We start from the raw sequence: 16701 nt of genomic DNA, 5'->3' as shown, positions 1-16701 counted from the left end.
ATTTGGGGCAATGGACTTTTATCAGCTATGTCACTTTGCTTAGCTACATCAAAACACTTCCAAAGCCATTTCTGCATATAGACAGAGCCCTGGGCTTCTCCTCGGGCCACAGTGCTTGTCCCCGCAGGCAGCTGGGAGGGTTCCTCCTGCCTGGCTTCCTACTCCTCTGGCATCTCAAGATGACTGCAGCTCCACGGGGCAGCCTCTGAGGGGGTGCCAGGGGTTGTCAAGCCCAGTGCAGAGGCTGACGGGGGGGGGGGGTGCAGACTCTGAAATGCTCCAGACCGAGGCCCTCACCCCCATCCCACCGATGACTGGGCCAGGGAGTGGGCCCACATTGCACTCACCCATTGGTAACCCTCATAAACCGCAGGGCTCCATGTGGCCCAGTCCAAATGCATGTCACCCTTAGAGAAACAGTCTGGTCCCCTGAAGAAACCACGGCAATCGCTATACCTCCTAAGAACACCGAGAGTACTCCCAACTCCGCCTCTGGCCGATGCCCTGGTATGTCCCCCCTTCCTCTTTGCCATTCACTCGCCTTACAGCTGTCCCGAAACCTCTCTCCCCAGGTCTCACTTTCAGAGCTTCCCCCTAACTCTGTCCAGGGCCCTCAGCGGCGCCTTCCCTTCCCCCACCCTGCTCTTCCACCCACTGCTGTCCTCTCCACTTGCCTGCAAGGAAATCTCCATCTTCTCCGAGCCCCCCCCTTCACCCCTTATTCCTGGCGGCACAGCCACATGCAGAGGACGCATGGGGAAGGTGGCGAGCAATGCCAGGAATGGCCTTAGGAGAGGGGGAGACACTCCTGCGCTGGTCATCTCGGTGCCCTGAGATCGCTCCCTCACTCTCAGCAGGAACTTGCCGAGGTCCTGCTCTGCGCTCTCTGACCAGATGGCCTGTGTAGGACAGAAATGTCCTCTTCACGGTCTCTGTCCTCAGAGAGCCTTCCGTCTACCTCCCAGAGGCTGCTCACACTGTCCGCATGAAGGGACCAGGCCTGGCTTCGCGGGGAGCAAGCTCTGGACACAGCCCTTGGTTACAAAGGTCTCTGCCTGGGTGGCCCGAGGGCAGCACTGAGGCCCGTGGTCAGATGCTACGGGGAGGGTCCACGTAGGGAAGATGCTCCCTTTTCTGTCTTTTACTGGAAACATCTTTGTTACGTTCCCTATAGCACAGGTTTTTAAAAAAAAAAAAATTCCATCCCCATAAAGAGCAGAGTTCCCTGTAATTACGCCTCCGTGTAGTAGTACTTTTCAGAATTAATACTTATATTAATAGCCTCAAATTAAACACACTTTTTCGCAACCTGATTTTTTTAACTCACCCATAAATTTCCAACATCTTTCTATATCAGTCCACATAAACCTCACTCATCTTTTCTCCTGATAGTTGTTTGTGAAGAAAATAAACAATATTCAATACCCTATTGATCAATGTTTAGGTGTTTTCCCAGTTTTTTCACTCTCCCGAGCAGCGCTGCATGTGCACCCAGCAAGCTGTTGGTTCCCCTGCCACAGAGGTGCTCAGGGCTGGAGGGTCACCAGTCATGAAGCTGCAGTGGCTCAGCAGCTGGGCCAGGTCCCCACGCCCACCCTCACCCCGGAGCGCCGCCTCCTGCTCACGTCCAGTGCCTGAGTCAACAGATGCCAGCCCTGCCACACCGCCTGCATTTCAGGGCCTCCAGCCTGAACCCATCCCTTGATTCTCTCAGGCTCCCAGTGCTCAGGGCATCTTACCCTGAGGTCAGCTCCTCCAAGCCTCATGCTGGGCATCCCCTGGGCTCTGCCTGGGGAGAGGTGCTGGTGAGCAAAGGAGCTGATGTTTAAGGCAAGAACCAGCTCCGTCCGCCCAGCATGGCCCCTCCTCTGCCTGGTCACCAAAGCCTTGCTGCTAAGACACCCAAAGTTCAATAGTTAACATATCAAACACCTGCAGTGAGTGAGCAGCTGCTGGGGGCCGGGCCTTGTGCTGCCCTTGGGGGCCACAGGGACATGACTCCCAGAGGTCCCTGCCCTTGAGAAGCTCGTGCCCGTTGCTCACATACACACAATCACCACAGAACGGCTAAGGCTAGGGCCCGAGGGTGTCAGGAAGGGTGGATAAAGGCGCAATAGCCGTCTAATCCAGGAGCTGGCAAACTTTCTACAAAGGTCTGGATGGTAAACATGTGAGGCTCTGCCGGCCACATGGTCTCTGTCACAACGACTCAACTGCCCTCACGGTTCCAAGCAGTTGCAGAAAATATGCAAATAAATGGGCATGTTGTTCAGTTGTTCATTTACAGCAGGTGGTGGCTGGATTTGGCAGGAGCCAGTGTGTTAACCTCCGGTCCAGCCAAGGGTTCTCAACTTGGAGACCCACTGAAGTCCCCTGGGGAGTTTTAAATGACCAGGTGATGGGACCTTGCAGCCAGGGTTGAGAACAACCCGTGTTGGGACCAGTAGAGGCTTCATGGAGGAGGTGAGCCTGGAGCTGATGAAAGCCCACAGGACGCGCTCACTCCTCAGAGCAGAGCTGGGATCCACGCGGGGCTGCCGGTCTTTCTGCGGCACTGTGTTACCACCTGGAAAGAGCGGGTTTCACTGCACAAATGCGGCCCTCACCGCCAGATTCGCCAGCGGAAACAACACACCTGCAGGATCTTGGCAGCCATGTAGTGAGTGGCTGATGTTTGACAGGGTTACGGCAAGGGCTGATGGCCCTTCTGCAGGAAGCCTGGAGGACAAGGGGGTGCTTGGGGTACAATGGAAACCTGGGCCCTGCAGGGAGGAGGGACTGGAGCTGAGCGCAGCTCACCCTGTGCAGTTCTGTCTTCCAGCCCCGTGACTCCCAAACTGGCTGACTGCCCACCGACCCTCGAGGAGCTCGTTAAAATGCAGGTCCTGATTGGGCAGGTCTGGGTGGGGCCTGAGATTCTGCATTTCTAACAGGTTCCCAGGTGAGCCCCATGCTGCTGGGCCCCGGATCACGTCTGGAAGTGTGGGGGCCTCCACTAGGCTTAGGCCCAGTCATCCCCCCATGGCTCTAAGCTGCTGTCAGCGGACCCAGGTCTCCAGGGTGCTCCCCACAGTCCTGGCTACCGAAGGGCGTCACCAAAGGAACCGGCAGTAGTGACGGTCAGGGGGGCATGAGGTGCCCGGAGCCCTGCCAGCCAACGCCCTCCCCACTCCCCCTCGGGGGGCTGATAGGAGGAACGGGGAGCAGCTGCCCTTCCTCAGTCTTCCCTCTCCCCTGAGGGTCCCCACTCAAGGACCCGTCTGCGCTTTTTGCTTTTCTTTCTCGGGTCTTGGTCAGCCATCTAATTGATCGAACTGTGGGAGCTGGCGAGGGCTCCGGTGCCAGCTCTAATTTCTGGGCTCCACTCTCCTCTGGGGGGGAAACAGCGGTTTCAATGAACCCCAATAAAGAGTGAACAGATGTGGGGCGCTGCTGAGGAGCAACACTCAGCTCAGGGGGACAAGTGGGCACAAGGAGCTGAGGGACGCGGGCCCCAGGGCAGAGATCTCAGACACAGTCGCAGCGGACAGAGAACAGTAATTTTTCAGTGATCCATTCACAGTAGAATAAAGGATGGAATTAAAAGGAATGTCGGCAAATAAATGACCACAGGTAGGAAATGAAGACTCCATACAGCGCAAGTGCCATTCCAAGATAGGGGAGAAAAAATGGGTTTTTAAAAAGGTTCTTTTTTCTTTCCCCATTTTATGAGAAATATCATCCTAATACGAAACATTCGGGAACTACAGAGAAGATAAAGCTATCCGCAGTGTCGGCGCCCTCCCCTAATCTGTGCGGAGTTGACAGTTTTGTCTCCCTTTTCTCCAATATTGGGTTTTAAAAAGAAATGTCTAGATATGATCAACTTGAGATTATTTCCAGAACTGCATGGGAAGAGATTATTACTTAGGAAATCAGTCACGAGCATTAGTGGAGCCTCACCCGAAACCCCACCCCACCCTCAGCAGCTGCCAAGGGCACTCCAGGGGCCCCCAGGACAACGTGGAAACCTCCAGACTTGGTTTCTTTCAAAAGTCCCTTGCACAGCCTTGGCTACGAGGAGAGCGAACCGGTGGGCAAAGTCACAGAGGTGGGCACCTCTGGGCTCAGTGACGTTCAGGTTGGCTGGGGAAAGGGTCATTTAAGGCAGCTCCCAGAGGGCCAAGGTCACCTTGGCCTGACAGACTGGCCAGTGACATGGCCCAGAAGCTCCTTCTAAGAGGTCTTCCTCTCTGCTCTCTCTCCCCATCCATCCCTGTTTCTGAATAAAGAAAGGGAGTCAGCATGTGCCCTGCCCCCGAGATGCTGCGAGGGGAGACTGGTGAGAAGGCCCCGGGTGCTGTGAGAGGACAGGCAGGGTTGGTGGGTTTAGAATCAATACTGGAGGTTCCACCTGAAGGCCCAGCGTCAAGGCCAGGAATGGGGGCGCTCCAGGCAGAGAGGAGGGCAGTCCAGAAGCAATGTGGAGGCAGAACCACCAGTGTGGGGGACTACAGAGGTCCCGAGGGGCTCCGTGTGCAGGAGGGACCGGGGCCACAGTGAGGCGAGGCAGGGGGAGCCCCTGAGACTCACGTCGAGGGGCTGGGCCTGTGTCCTGGAGCTGTAGGAAGTCACTGCACTGTTTTAACCAGAACGATGGGGGTACAGGTTCCTGGTCATCTGCCTGCTAGGGGAGGACATTCAAGGGGGAAAAGTCGGGTGTGGGATTAATTACGTGGGACCTCCATGGGGGAGGAAGGGTGTGGAGACAGAGACATGAGCTAACTGTAGGGACATGCACTGGATTTGTGGTGAGCTGGGCACGGGGTGTCAGGATTGCAGATGTCTGCCTGGCACAAGCAGGATCACGTGGAGAGAGACACAGAAATAGGCCTGGGTTTGGGGTCACCATCGTGAGTGGGTCCCGGCCATGTTGATTTCTAGGGTCTTTAAAAATCCAAAGTGGAAACACTGAGGATGCAACTGGATATGAAGTTGGAGGTCTGGGGTGGACTGAGTGTGGGAGTCCTGGGGCAGGGTGGCCACTGAGGTCAAGCGAGGAGAGAAGAGGGCCCAGCACTGACCCTGGAGCGTGGTCCTGTGACAGAGCAGGGGAGAGCAGCAGGCCGGAGCGGCACAGGGAGGAGGGGAGAGTGGAGAGCCCGGGCTGCTGGGGGCTCTGTCAGGGGACTGGGGGGCGCGGGGCCGTGCTGAGTGGCAGGTGAGGAAGTGGAGACAAGCCCTTCCAAAAGTTTCCTTCCAACAGGCAGCAGAGCAGAGCTGCTTGGGGTGGGGTCCCTGCACCCCTTTCTGTACTCAGGAAGGGGGGTTGGGGGGGTTCCTACTCTACCTTCTCACCCCAGCCCCACCCCAAAAACTGTGGAAGGGTGAGAGAGATGAGAGCCAGGCCCCACTCCCAGCCCCCCCACACTCACACCACACCAACCTGCCTAGATGCCTCTCTTCCTTCCTGGCCTTGCTCTTGGGGGGCCTGTGCCTGAGACGCCCTCTCGCCCCCACCGCCCACCCGCTGGTGAGCGCTGCCGCCCCGTGTCTTAAAGCTGGGCTCAAGGGTCTTCTCTGCGGAGGCTTTTCTGCTCTTTACCGCCCTGTGGGCCTCAGCCCCCTCCCCCCAGCCACCTGGCGCAGACTCATCAGGGCACATGTATTCTGCTGCACGCCTCAGCCCCGGAGGGAGCCCCCCAACCCCGGACTCCCCTGGTGCCAGGCAGAGACTGCTGATCAGTCCTGAGCGGCCACACATCACCACGACGGACTGTGACCTTGTTCAAATCCAACTCTGGCACTTACCAGCTGTGTGACTTTGGGCAAGTCACTTCACCTCTCTGTGCCTTGATTTTGCAACCATAAAATGGGGATAAATAACACCTACTACCTCACAGAGGTGGTGTGGAATTACCATCTAAAGCATCTAAAGGAGGGCCTGGCACAGGGCCAGTAACACGTGTCTGTTGTGGTTATTAATATGATTATTAAAGTCCTAACATCTAAAATGCCATCTCCACCTCATGCTGAGCTAACCATTCCCAAGCTTTATACTTTGCATCAGTAGCAGAAGGGACACAAAACTCTCTCACACACAAAACTCTCTCCATGCCCAGCACATTGCCTGGCTTATGAAATTTGAGCCTCCCCAGGGGGCCAAGAGCTCTGGCTTGCCCACTGTGGGTCAGAGGAAACTGGCCCAGAGGGGTGTGGTGCCCTGCCCCAAGTCACACAGCAGCAAAGGGACAGAACTGGGAAACTCACTGAGGTCGGGGGCCTCCAAACCCCTGATCTTTCTACAGCACCCCTGACCCTAAGGAGTAGGGAACGTGGGTAGGTGGGACCGTGGCTCTCTTCCCTGTGTCCCTGGCTGCGGTCTGGGGAATGGTGACCACGGCAGGATCTCAGCCCCGCTTCTGGGCCACCTGCAAACCTGTGCAGAGGTCTGCCCGTGTGCTCTGAGCTCTTTGCAAGGAAGGCACCAGAAAAAAGACAGAAGAAATTAGAACAGCCCAGCTGAGCTGAAATGCTCTCCTCAGAGAAGGGAAATAAAGTTTGATGAACCTCTGCATCATGCCGAGTTATGAATGTGTGAAGTGATATTCTGCACATGTGCTGGGAAGCAGCCATCTCCCACGTCTCTGGGACCATTTGAACTGGGGCACCAGCAAACGGCAGCTTCATGGTACAAAGCGATCCTGTTTTCTGCCTCAGCAAAACAAGGTTGCCTATGGGTGTCCCAGCTCTCCCACAGCTGAGGTGACAACTGATGCTGTGTTAATGTGACTGGTTTAGACATCAGGCTGTGTATGCGGTTTCGATAAACATTTCTCAAGTGCCTACCGGGGGCCTTGTCTATGCCAGTCATCACCCCCTTCCTAGTGAACATGCTCTGGCCACAGCCGTGGCCGAGGCAGGCCTGAATGCCAGGTCAGCCTGGCCTCCCTGGACACAGTTGACTGGCCTGGGTCTGAACACCTGACCTGGGACTTTGGCATGGGGGTGCTGGGATGCTGAATCTGCCTGACCATAGTGGGGCTTGAGCTGAAAGGGCATGAGGCAGTCAGGGCTGAGGTTTCCAAAGAGAACAGTTCAGTCGATCACACACACAAAAATTTAATGAGCACCTACTGGGTGCCTGGCCCAGTTCTAGGTGCTCACAATACAGTGACAATACAGTAAAGCCTTTCTATCATGGAGCTCAGTCTACAAACTATCAAACAGGTAAACAAAGAGAATAATGTTAGACTGTACAGGTGCTATGAAAAATTAGCAATGGGCTAAAGAGTGACTAGGACAGGGTGTTTGGGGGGTGTGCAAGTTTAGACCAACTGATTAAGGAAGACCTCACTGAGCAGAGGCCTGAGTGAGCCAGCCAGGTGAGCATTCCAGGCGGGGTTGAGCTTGCAGAGTTCAAGGAACAGAAAGGAGGCCCATGTGGCAGAGGAGAGACCACAGCATCTATAACATCAGAAAGGGGTCTCTGAGTGGCCCCCATCATGTGACTCCTTAGGCTGAAACCCTTCCACGTGACCCACAGAGTCCAACTCAACACTGCCCAGCCTCACAGTCTCCTTCCCCCTTTTCCTCCTCAGACTCAGTCCTGGGGTCCTCTCACCTCCCTGCCACTGAAAGGCATTTTCCCATGTTCAGTCACTCCCCCAGAAGCCAGCTCTGTGATAAGAATTTGGGCAAGGTAGCTTATTTAGGAGGTAGTCCCAAGAAATATGCTAACCACCTGCCCATCTATCCTTCCACCCATCCACCATCCATCATCCACCCATCCACCATCCATCATCCACCATCCACCATCCACCATCCATCTGTTATCCATTATCCATCCACCATCCATCATCCACCACCCACCACCCACCACCCACCACCCACCACCCACCATCCACCACCCACCACCCACCATCTGTTATCCATTATCCATCCATCATCCATCATCTATCATCCACCCATCTATCATCCATCATCCATCATCCATCATCCACCATCCATCGTCCACCATCCACCATCCACCATCCATCATCCATCATCCACCCATCCACCATCCACCATCCATCATCCATCATCCATCATCCATCATCCACCCATCCATCATCCATCATCCATCATCCACCCATCCATCATCCATCATCCACCATCCACCATCCATCATCCATCATCTACCATCCATCATCCACCCATCCATCATCCATCATCCATCATCCACCATCCATCATCCATCATCCACCCATCCATCGTCCACCATCCACCATCCACCGTCCATCATCCATCATCTACCATCCATCATCCACCCATCCATCATCCATCATCCACCGTCCATCGTCCACCGTCCACCATCCACCATCCATCATCCATCATCCACCATCCACCCATCCACCATCCACCATCCATCATCCATCATCCACCATCCATCATCCACCCATCCATCATCCATCATCCATCATCCATCATCCACCATCCACCCTCCACCATCCATCATCCACCCATCCACCATCCACCATCCACCATCCACCATCCACCCATCCACCATCCATCATCCACCCACCCATCACCCATCATCCACCATCCACCATCCACGATCCACCATCCACCATCTGTTATTCATTATCCACCTATCCATCATCCATCGTCCACCATCCACCCATCCACCCATCCACCATCCATCATCCACCCATCCATCACCCATCATCCATCATCCACCATCTACCATCCACCCATCCACCATCCACCCATCCACCATCCACTGTCCACCATCCATCCACACATGCACTGGTCCATCCATCCATCCACCCAACCATTCAACCATCCACCCACTATTTATTGTCACCTCCTCTATGCCCAGCTGGACACTGAGGACTCAGGTGATCAGATTTGGTCCTGGCCTCGAGGATCTCTCCCAGCGGCCATTGCCAATCCCACTGCTGGGACCTCTTCTCAGTGCTGTGATAAGAGTCCAAGACAGAAACCTTGGTTCAGCTTTTAGGTGCCCATCTTGGTTCTAGGAAACCTGGAGCCAAATGGCAAACACTCCAACTTCATTTCCTTCCTGGTTTCTCAGGCTCTGATTCCCTAAGCTCGAGGCAGTCACATGCCCCATAAAACATTAAAATGTCCCAGATGTTCCAACATAGTGGAGTCCAAACTCTGCCTCGCCCAACCTGCCCTCCCGTCCCCAACACTCCGTGGGACCGCTCAGTCCAGTTCTGACTGGAGCCCTGTGGCCACTGAGGCCAGACCCTGGGCTTCAGCCTCCAGTGGCACCAGAGGGGACCCATGTGCACTGACCTCTCCCGGAAGTACTTGATGGCCTCGGGGTCTATGAAGGTCGGCTCCTCCCGGTAGCCCTGCTCAAAGACCTTGCGCTTGTGCCGGAACTCAATGACTGTCTTGGTGTAGGAGTTGAGCGTGGTGACCGAGGCGGCCATGCAGCAGGTAAAGGAGCCCCACGCCAGGCTGCGGGAGACAGGAGAGAGGTGCCGGTGAAACCTGCCCACCTGACATCGCTCACCCTGCGCGCTGCCTCTTCTGGGCCAGACCTAAGCAGGTGCCGGGCGGAGACAACAAGACTTGGTCCTGCCCCACTCACAGTCTGGTGCGGGGGCAGCACTGGCTGCACAGGATGCCGCAGACATGGCAGAGTTCATGACGAGGGGACAAGAAGAGAGCGAGTCATCCCGCCCAAGGAGGGTTACCACAATCAGCTGTGCTTGCGCTGGGTCTGGGGGCGAGGAAGGGCTTGCCAGGGGGCAGGGCATTCCAGAAAGAGGGAAGGGCATTCCAGAAAGAGGGAAGGGCATTCCAGGAAGAGGGAAGGGCATTCCAGAAAGCGGGAAGGGCATTCCAGAAAGAGGGAAGGGCATTCCAGAAAGCGGGAAGGGCATTCCAGAAAGAGGGAAGGGCATTCCAGGAAGAGGGAAGGGCATTCCAGGAAGAGGGAAGGGCATTCCAGAAAGCGGGAAGGGCATTCCAGGAAGAGGGAAGGGCATTCCAGGAAGAGGGAAGGGCATTCCAGAAAGAGGGAAGGGCATTCCAGACAGAGGGAAGGGCATTCCAGGAAGAGGGAAGGGCATTCCAGGAAGAGGGAAGGGCATTCCAGACAGAGGGAAGGGCATTCCAGGAAGAGGGAAGGGCATTCCAGAAAGAGGGAAGGGCATTCCAGGAAGAGGGAAGGGCATTCCAGAAAGCAGGAAGGGCATTACAGGAAGAGGGAAGGGCATTCCAGGAAGAGGGAAGGGCATTCCAGACAGAGGGAAGGGCATTCCAGGAAGAGGGAAGGGCATTCCAGAAAGAGGGAAGGGCATTCCAGGAAGAGGGAAGGGCATTCCAGAAAGAGGGAAGGGCATTCCAGGAAGAGGGAAGGGCATTCCAGAAAGCAGGAAGGGCATTACAGGAAGAGGGAAGGGCATTCCAGGAAGAGGGAAGGGCATTCCAGGAAGAGGGAAGAGCGGGGCAAAGGCGTGGAGGCATGAGGCGCAGGGAACACTGCACAAACCGTGGGAGGTTTGGGATGCTGGAGGAAGGGAATGTGAAAAGATTAGTTGAAGTTGATGAAGAGAATAGATGGGGCCAAAAACCCTACAAGCGGGTTGTCTGTGAGGGTTAAATTACCTGAGTTCCTGTGTTAAGCACCTTGGACAAGATGCTTCACCTCTCCTTGCATCCATTGTAATGGGCATAACAAGAGCTCCACCTCACAGGGTGTTGAAGGATTGAAGATGATCCATTTAAAAGCTCTTAGAACAGAGCCTGGTACACAGTCGGGGTTCCTGAAAGGTTTGCTATCATTCCTACCATCACAGTCACCACCATCTTTACTACCCACTTCTGACTCGCTTTCCCGGCTCTCCCTCTGAGAGGCTAACTTATAACGACCTTCGCGGCTCCACAGGTCCTCCATGCGCAGCTGGGACCCTTGGCTGCACTCACCTGATGTGTTTGCTGAGCCAGCCAGAGCTGGAGAAGCTGTCCCACCACATCTGGAAGCAACCAGGAGCGTGTGCCTGCTTTGCGGTGGTCACACCTGGTCTGGCGCCCAGTCAGTTCCCCAGTCTCTGCCTTATGACTGTTTCCTCCAAATCAAGGGCTCAGTTTTGCTGTTTCGAGCCCTGCCCTGTCCCTGAGCCTCCCTTCTGCCGACCCTTCGAGTCTCTTAACATCACTCCCCTGCATTCCTCAAAGCGAGCACAGCCCGCCTCCCACACCCTCTGCTCTCCTCTCGGTCCGTGTCAGAACACCCAGAAGGAAAGCGTGGGAATGCGAGGGTTCCGCCTTTCTGCCAGGGATCTCCAGTCACCATCCATCCCTCGTTGCCAAAACCATTAAAGGGTCCCCCTGTTCCTTCATGATACAGAGCTCATTTAGATCTTCCAGAAGCTCTGACGATCTGTCGCAGACAGCTGTGGGGTGTCAGCCTGGCCCCTCTAAGAACTTCCTTGGCCACCCAAGGGTCCAGCAGGTGACCCCATCCCCTGTTCACAGATGATTGGATAAGGGCTGAACTTCTGACCAAAGCTAGTTTAATCGGATAATCCCTCCCTTGAGCAACGAAGTTCAAGATTCTGGGGTGTCCGTCTGAACCAGAGGGGTGGAAATTCAGAACCTGAGGGTGGAGAATGAAAAAGCGGCTTTTTTCTGGGATCCCATGTTGGTTTACCCTGACCCTCATCTCTGTTAAGGGACCACTCGTCCCCTCCTCTCCAGCCGTGTGATTTGTGTGGAGCACATGCCCTAGGCCTGGCCAGTGAGAGTGTCGCCTCCCTTTGGCCACAGTAATTGGCTCAGGATGGGCACGTGGCACCAAAGTCTGGCTTACGAGTCTCAACCCCAGGACTTTTGCTGAAGCTCTCAGGAAACAGGGCTCTGCTTTGGTCCGGAGCGGGGTTTGAGCCAGGAGCTTCTGGGGACTGTCTTGCCACCATGCAACCTGATATGAAGCGGACTCAGAAGAAAGGAGAAAGGACCTAGATCCCTGAGCTGAAGCCATCGTCCCTGGGCTTTGCAGTTGTGGGAACACAAATTCCTTTTTCGGATTTTTTTTTCCTTAGGCCAGTTTGAACTGGGTTTCTGTCATTGGCAACCAAAGTTCTTATATAATTACTTTCTATAAATTCCCTTTTTTGCACAAGTTCACTTTAAAGTGAATTTTTAGCCTTTATGACCATGGACCTTATCTATGACCAGGTACAGCTCCCCACTCTGATGACCCAGCGAAGGAGCAGTCCTGCCCATCACATTTCATCACACCCTGCAATACTCTTGTGGCTTTTAACCTCTTATTTAATATTCTTTTTTTGGGGGGGTCTTTATTGATTTCAGAGAGAGGAAGGGAGAGGGAAAGAGAGATAGAAACATCAATGATGAGAGAGTCATTGATCGGCTGCCTCCTGCACGCCCCCTACAGAGGATCGAGCCCACAACCCGGGCATGGGCCCTGACCTGGAATCGAACCTCGATCTCCTGTATCATAGGTCGATGCTCAACCGCTGAGCCACACTGTCCAGGCTATTACTCTTTGTTTTTAAATTAAATTTTTAATTTCAAGGTAATTACAGACTCACAAGTTGTTGTAAGAAATAATACCCGTGGACCCTTTACCCGGTTTCCCCAGCGGTGACATCTTGCAGATACAGTGTAGTATCCATCAGGATCCTGACACCGGGACAGTCAGGTACAGAACGTTTCCATCCGTCACCACAGTGACCCCTCCAGGTGCATTTTAGTCACACCCACTTCCTCCCAACCCTTGGCAACCACGAATCAGTTCTTCATTTCTATGATTTTGCCATTTTAAGAATATCATAGAAATGGAGTCACACAGTATGTATGTCTGGGATCGGCTTTTTCCCTCAGAATAATTCCCTGGAGAGTCATCCAAGTTGTGTATGTAGCAGCGAGTTCCTTTATATTGCTGAGTAGGGTTCCTACCAGCCATGTAAGTTTCTCACTATTGTTTTTTAATTTTATTTATTCATTTTTCAATATGTTTTATTGATTTTTTTTTATTGAGAGAAGAAGGGGGAAAGGGAGAGGGGGAAGGAGAGAGATATGAGAGAGAAACATCGATCTGTTGCCTCCTGCATGCGCCCCAACTGGGGATCGAACCCGCAACCTGGGCATGTGCCCCGACTGGGAATTGAACTGGTGAACTTTTGGTGAACGGGGGACAATGCTCACCCAGCTGAGCCACACTGGCCAGGGCTCGTCATTTTTAAATTTTCAGTCTGTAGCTTGTCTTTTCAACCTCTTAACAAGGCCTTGCACCGAGCAGAAGTGTTTAATTTTGATGAAATCCAATTTATCAATTTTTTCAACACCTTCGATGGCAAGTCTAAGAACTCTTTGTCTACTCTAGGCCTAGACCCCAAAGATTTTTCTCCTATTTTTTTCTAAAAAGTTTATAGGTTTACATTTTATATTTAGGTCTGTGATGCATCTTGAGTTAAATTTTACATAGGGTATGAAGTTTAGATCAAGCTTGTTTTTTGGGGGGTTTTTGCCTATGAATATCTAATATAGCTTGAGCACCATTTGTTGAAAAGGCTATTCCCTCCTCCACTGAGTGGATTTGCATCTTTGTCAAGAACCAGTTGGGCACCTTTGTGTGGGTCTTTACCCTGTTCCATTGATCTGGGGGTCTGTTCCCCACCAACAGCACACAGTCTGATTACTGTAGCTATACAGTAAGTCTTGAAATTGGGTAAACCAATTCCTCCTACTTTATTCTTTTTTTTCAAAATTGTTTTAGCTATCTTAGTTCCTCTGCCATTCTTAACAGGCTTTATAATAATCTTGTCTATATCTATAAGAAATTACACTGACATTTTAATAGGAATTGCATTAAGCTTGTACACCAACTTGAAGAGACTTGACATATCTACCATAAACATGGTATATCTCTCCATTTATTTAGAAATTCTTTGATTTTCTTCATTGGCCTTTGTGGTTTTCAGCCTTTAAATCCTGAAGATGTTTTGCTAGATTTATGACTAAGTATTTCACTTTTTTCAGTGTAAACATTATTGTATTTTTAGCTTTATACAACTGTTCATTGCCAGTTTATAGAAATATAATTGATTTTCATATTTTTATCTTGTATCCTGAGACAATACATTAAACCCTCGATTTTGTGCACCTCGATTTAACAGACTTCAGATTTAATTGACAAAATTTCCAGTCCGTGTGTCATATGTGAAAATTAACACCTTGTTAATTTTAAAATGTTTTTAACCAAGATTTGCTTATAATTAAGTTAACAGGTTATTTTTGTTATTAATTTGCTATTTTTAACAAATTTTAGTGAATAGGCCATATGTTGGGAAAAACACTGTAGTAATCTTGCCGATATAAATAAATATTACGTATCTACAACTGTAGTCTACATATTTAAATCCAGAATCACTGCTCGTAAACAATGTGTGGCAAATGATTAGCACATGATCACACTGCATTGAGTGAGATAATTGGTTCTGTTGTCTGATGGAGTGGATTTCTGCATCAGTTTTAACTCATGCTGGCAGATGTTCCGTGTATGCTAAACCACGTCCCAGCCACGTGCATTTGTTTACTCCCGGTGACATGAATGCACACATTTTCTAGACCTATTCAGTATAAATTTAAAATTACAGTAATACATACAGAAAACTTTTCTGTGCAATTAAACTTTTCATACATACTTAATTTTAATGACACAAACGTGTCTACGTAAGTAAAAACAGGTAAACTAACAAGTTTGTCAATTTTTTAACATACGCATTCAGAAAACCTACTTTATTATATAACAGACTTTTGGCTTTAACGAACACCCCCTCACCCGAATTAGTCTGTTATATTGAGGTTTTACTGTACTGAATTCATTTATTAGGTCTAGGCATTTTTTTAATGTATAGCTTTCTTGGATTTATCTGCATAGACAACATGTTATCTGCAAATAGGTGTAGTTTCCTTCTTCCTTTTCAATCTGTATGCCTTTTATTTACTTTTCATGCCTTATTGCACTAGCAAGAGCCTCCAGCGCTGTGTGCAGTACACGTGATGTTACCAGTCCTAGAGAGAAAGCATTTAATTTTCACCGCTGACTATGATGTTAGCTGTAGGCGCTTAGGTAGGTGTTCTTTATCAAATTTAAAATTTTCCGCTCTATTTTTAGTTTTCTGGGAGTTTTTATTTAAACAAGAATGGATGAATTTTGTCAAATATTTTTTTCAGATTGATTGATACGATCATATGATTTTCCCTTTACGTCCCTTTGTTCTCCCCCATTAATATGACTGCATGAAATATTTCCTCCGATTTCATTTTGAACTGCATCAGACTGTGTTATAATTTTTTGCTTCAATCATCAAACGTAATTTTGAAACCTCAAGAGGAAAGTAAAATTTTCTTTCTTCTTTCCTGCTGTTCCAAGATTATCTCTTTATGATTTTTTTTTTTTCCTGTTCAGAGAACTTCTTTTAACCCTTCATTTAGGATAAGTCTGCTGGCAACACATTTTTTTAGTTTTCCTTCATCTGAAAATGATTTCCCCTTCCCTTTCCTGAGGATATTTTTGCTAGAAACAGAAAACAGAATTGACAGTTCTTTCCTTTCAGCACTTGAAACATGCTGTGCCACTGCCTTCTAGCCTCCATTGTTTCTGGTGCAAAATCTACTGCCATTTAAATTGGTTTTCCCTACAGTTGAGGTATCATTTCTCTTTTGCTGCTTTCAATATTTTTTCTTGGACTTCAGTCTTTAAAATTTGACTATGATGTATCATGGTATGGATTTCTTTGGGTTTATCCTGTTTGGAGATTCACCCAGCTTCTCAACTCTGTAGCTTTATGTCTTTTAAAAAATGTGGAAAGTTTTCAGACATATTCCTTTGAGTGTTTTTTTCTGCTCATGGAACTTCAATGTTAGCTCTTTTGTTATAGTCCCAGAGGTCCTTGAGGCTCCTTTCATTGACCCAGGTAGGAAGATTTTTTATCGCTGCTGGGCAGAGTGGGAGTTCTGGACCCTTAGGCCTCTGCAGATAACTACCCTGGCTGGAAGGGACAGGAGTGCCTCATTGCTGCTCTCCCAGTGGCCTCCGCTGACACCACGGGGAGGGAGGTGGCCTCATTACAACTGGGCAGTGGTAAAAATCCTGACTCTCCACTGCTCCTCTGATACCACCCACGCAGGGCAAAGTTTAAAAACCTTCAGCTCCAGAACACCTGCTAGTGTTTGCAGCTTGCACTTCTGAGCTGGTGCAGGGAGGTATGTGGGTGGGTGGCCTGGTTTTCAGAGCCAAGAGCAGAGTGGACACTGTGGGGAGAAAAGGAGAGGGTGATGGGGAGGGGTGGCTGTCAACCATCCTGTATCCTCTGGGAGCTGAAGGGCAGGGTCAGGAGACATTGGGTGAGCAGATTCAGAGACACATGCATGCCACCCTGAAACCTACCCCAGGCCCTGTTCAGTGGGAAGGTTAATTGATCACTGAGGATCACCTGCAGGTCACCTGCAGGTCAGACGGCACAGAGTCACTGAGCAGAACCCCAATGTCCAGGCCACCCTTAGTGCCCAAAGGCTGATGGGACAGAAGTTGACGACTGCAGGTTCTGGGGCCCAGCTCGTCCATCCATGGGTAGCAGGGCACCCGTGGGCAACCACATCTCCCCTTCCCCGCCCTGGTCTTAGAGAAAAGGAGTCCAGAGTCACCTGCCTCGGGGGAGATGAGAAAGAGTC

The 16701-nt window shown here is 51.1% G+C and overlaps 1 protein-coding gene across 3 annotated transcripts in view; it reads right to left on the bottom strand.

The window, feature by feature from the left end:
* GSG1L (GSG1 like) overlaps positions 1 to 16701 on the bottom strand; it is a 187841-nt gene that overhangs the window by 14430 nt on the left and 156710 nt on the right. For all 3 annotated transcript variants that reach the window (XM_081132986.1, XM_081132984.1, XM_081132985.1), the window contains one exon: positions 9283 to 9450. In XM_081132986.1, coding sequence (XP_080989112.1) covers positions 9283 to 9450 — 168 coding nt within the window. The remainder of the gene's footprint in view (positions 1 to 9282; positions 9451 to 16701) is intronic.

Source organism: Miniopterus schreibersii (genome assembly GCF_964146895.1).
Source record: "Miniopterus schreibersii genome assembly, chromosome: 3".
In the NCBI taxonomy this organism is placed as follows: domain Eukaryota; kingdom Metazoa; phylum Chordata; class Mammalia; order Chiroptera; family Miniopteridae; genus Miniopterus; species Miniopterus schreibersii.
The sequence above is the reverse complement of the archived record's forward strand: the minus strand, read 5'-3'. Positions and strand labels throughout refer to the sequence as shown.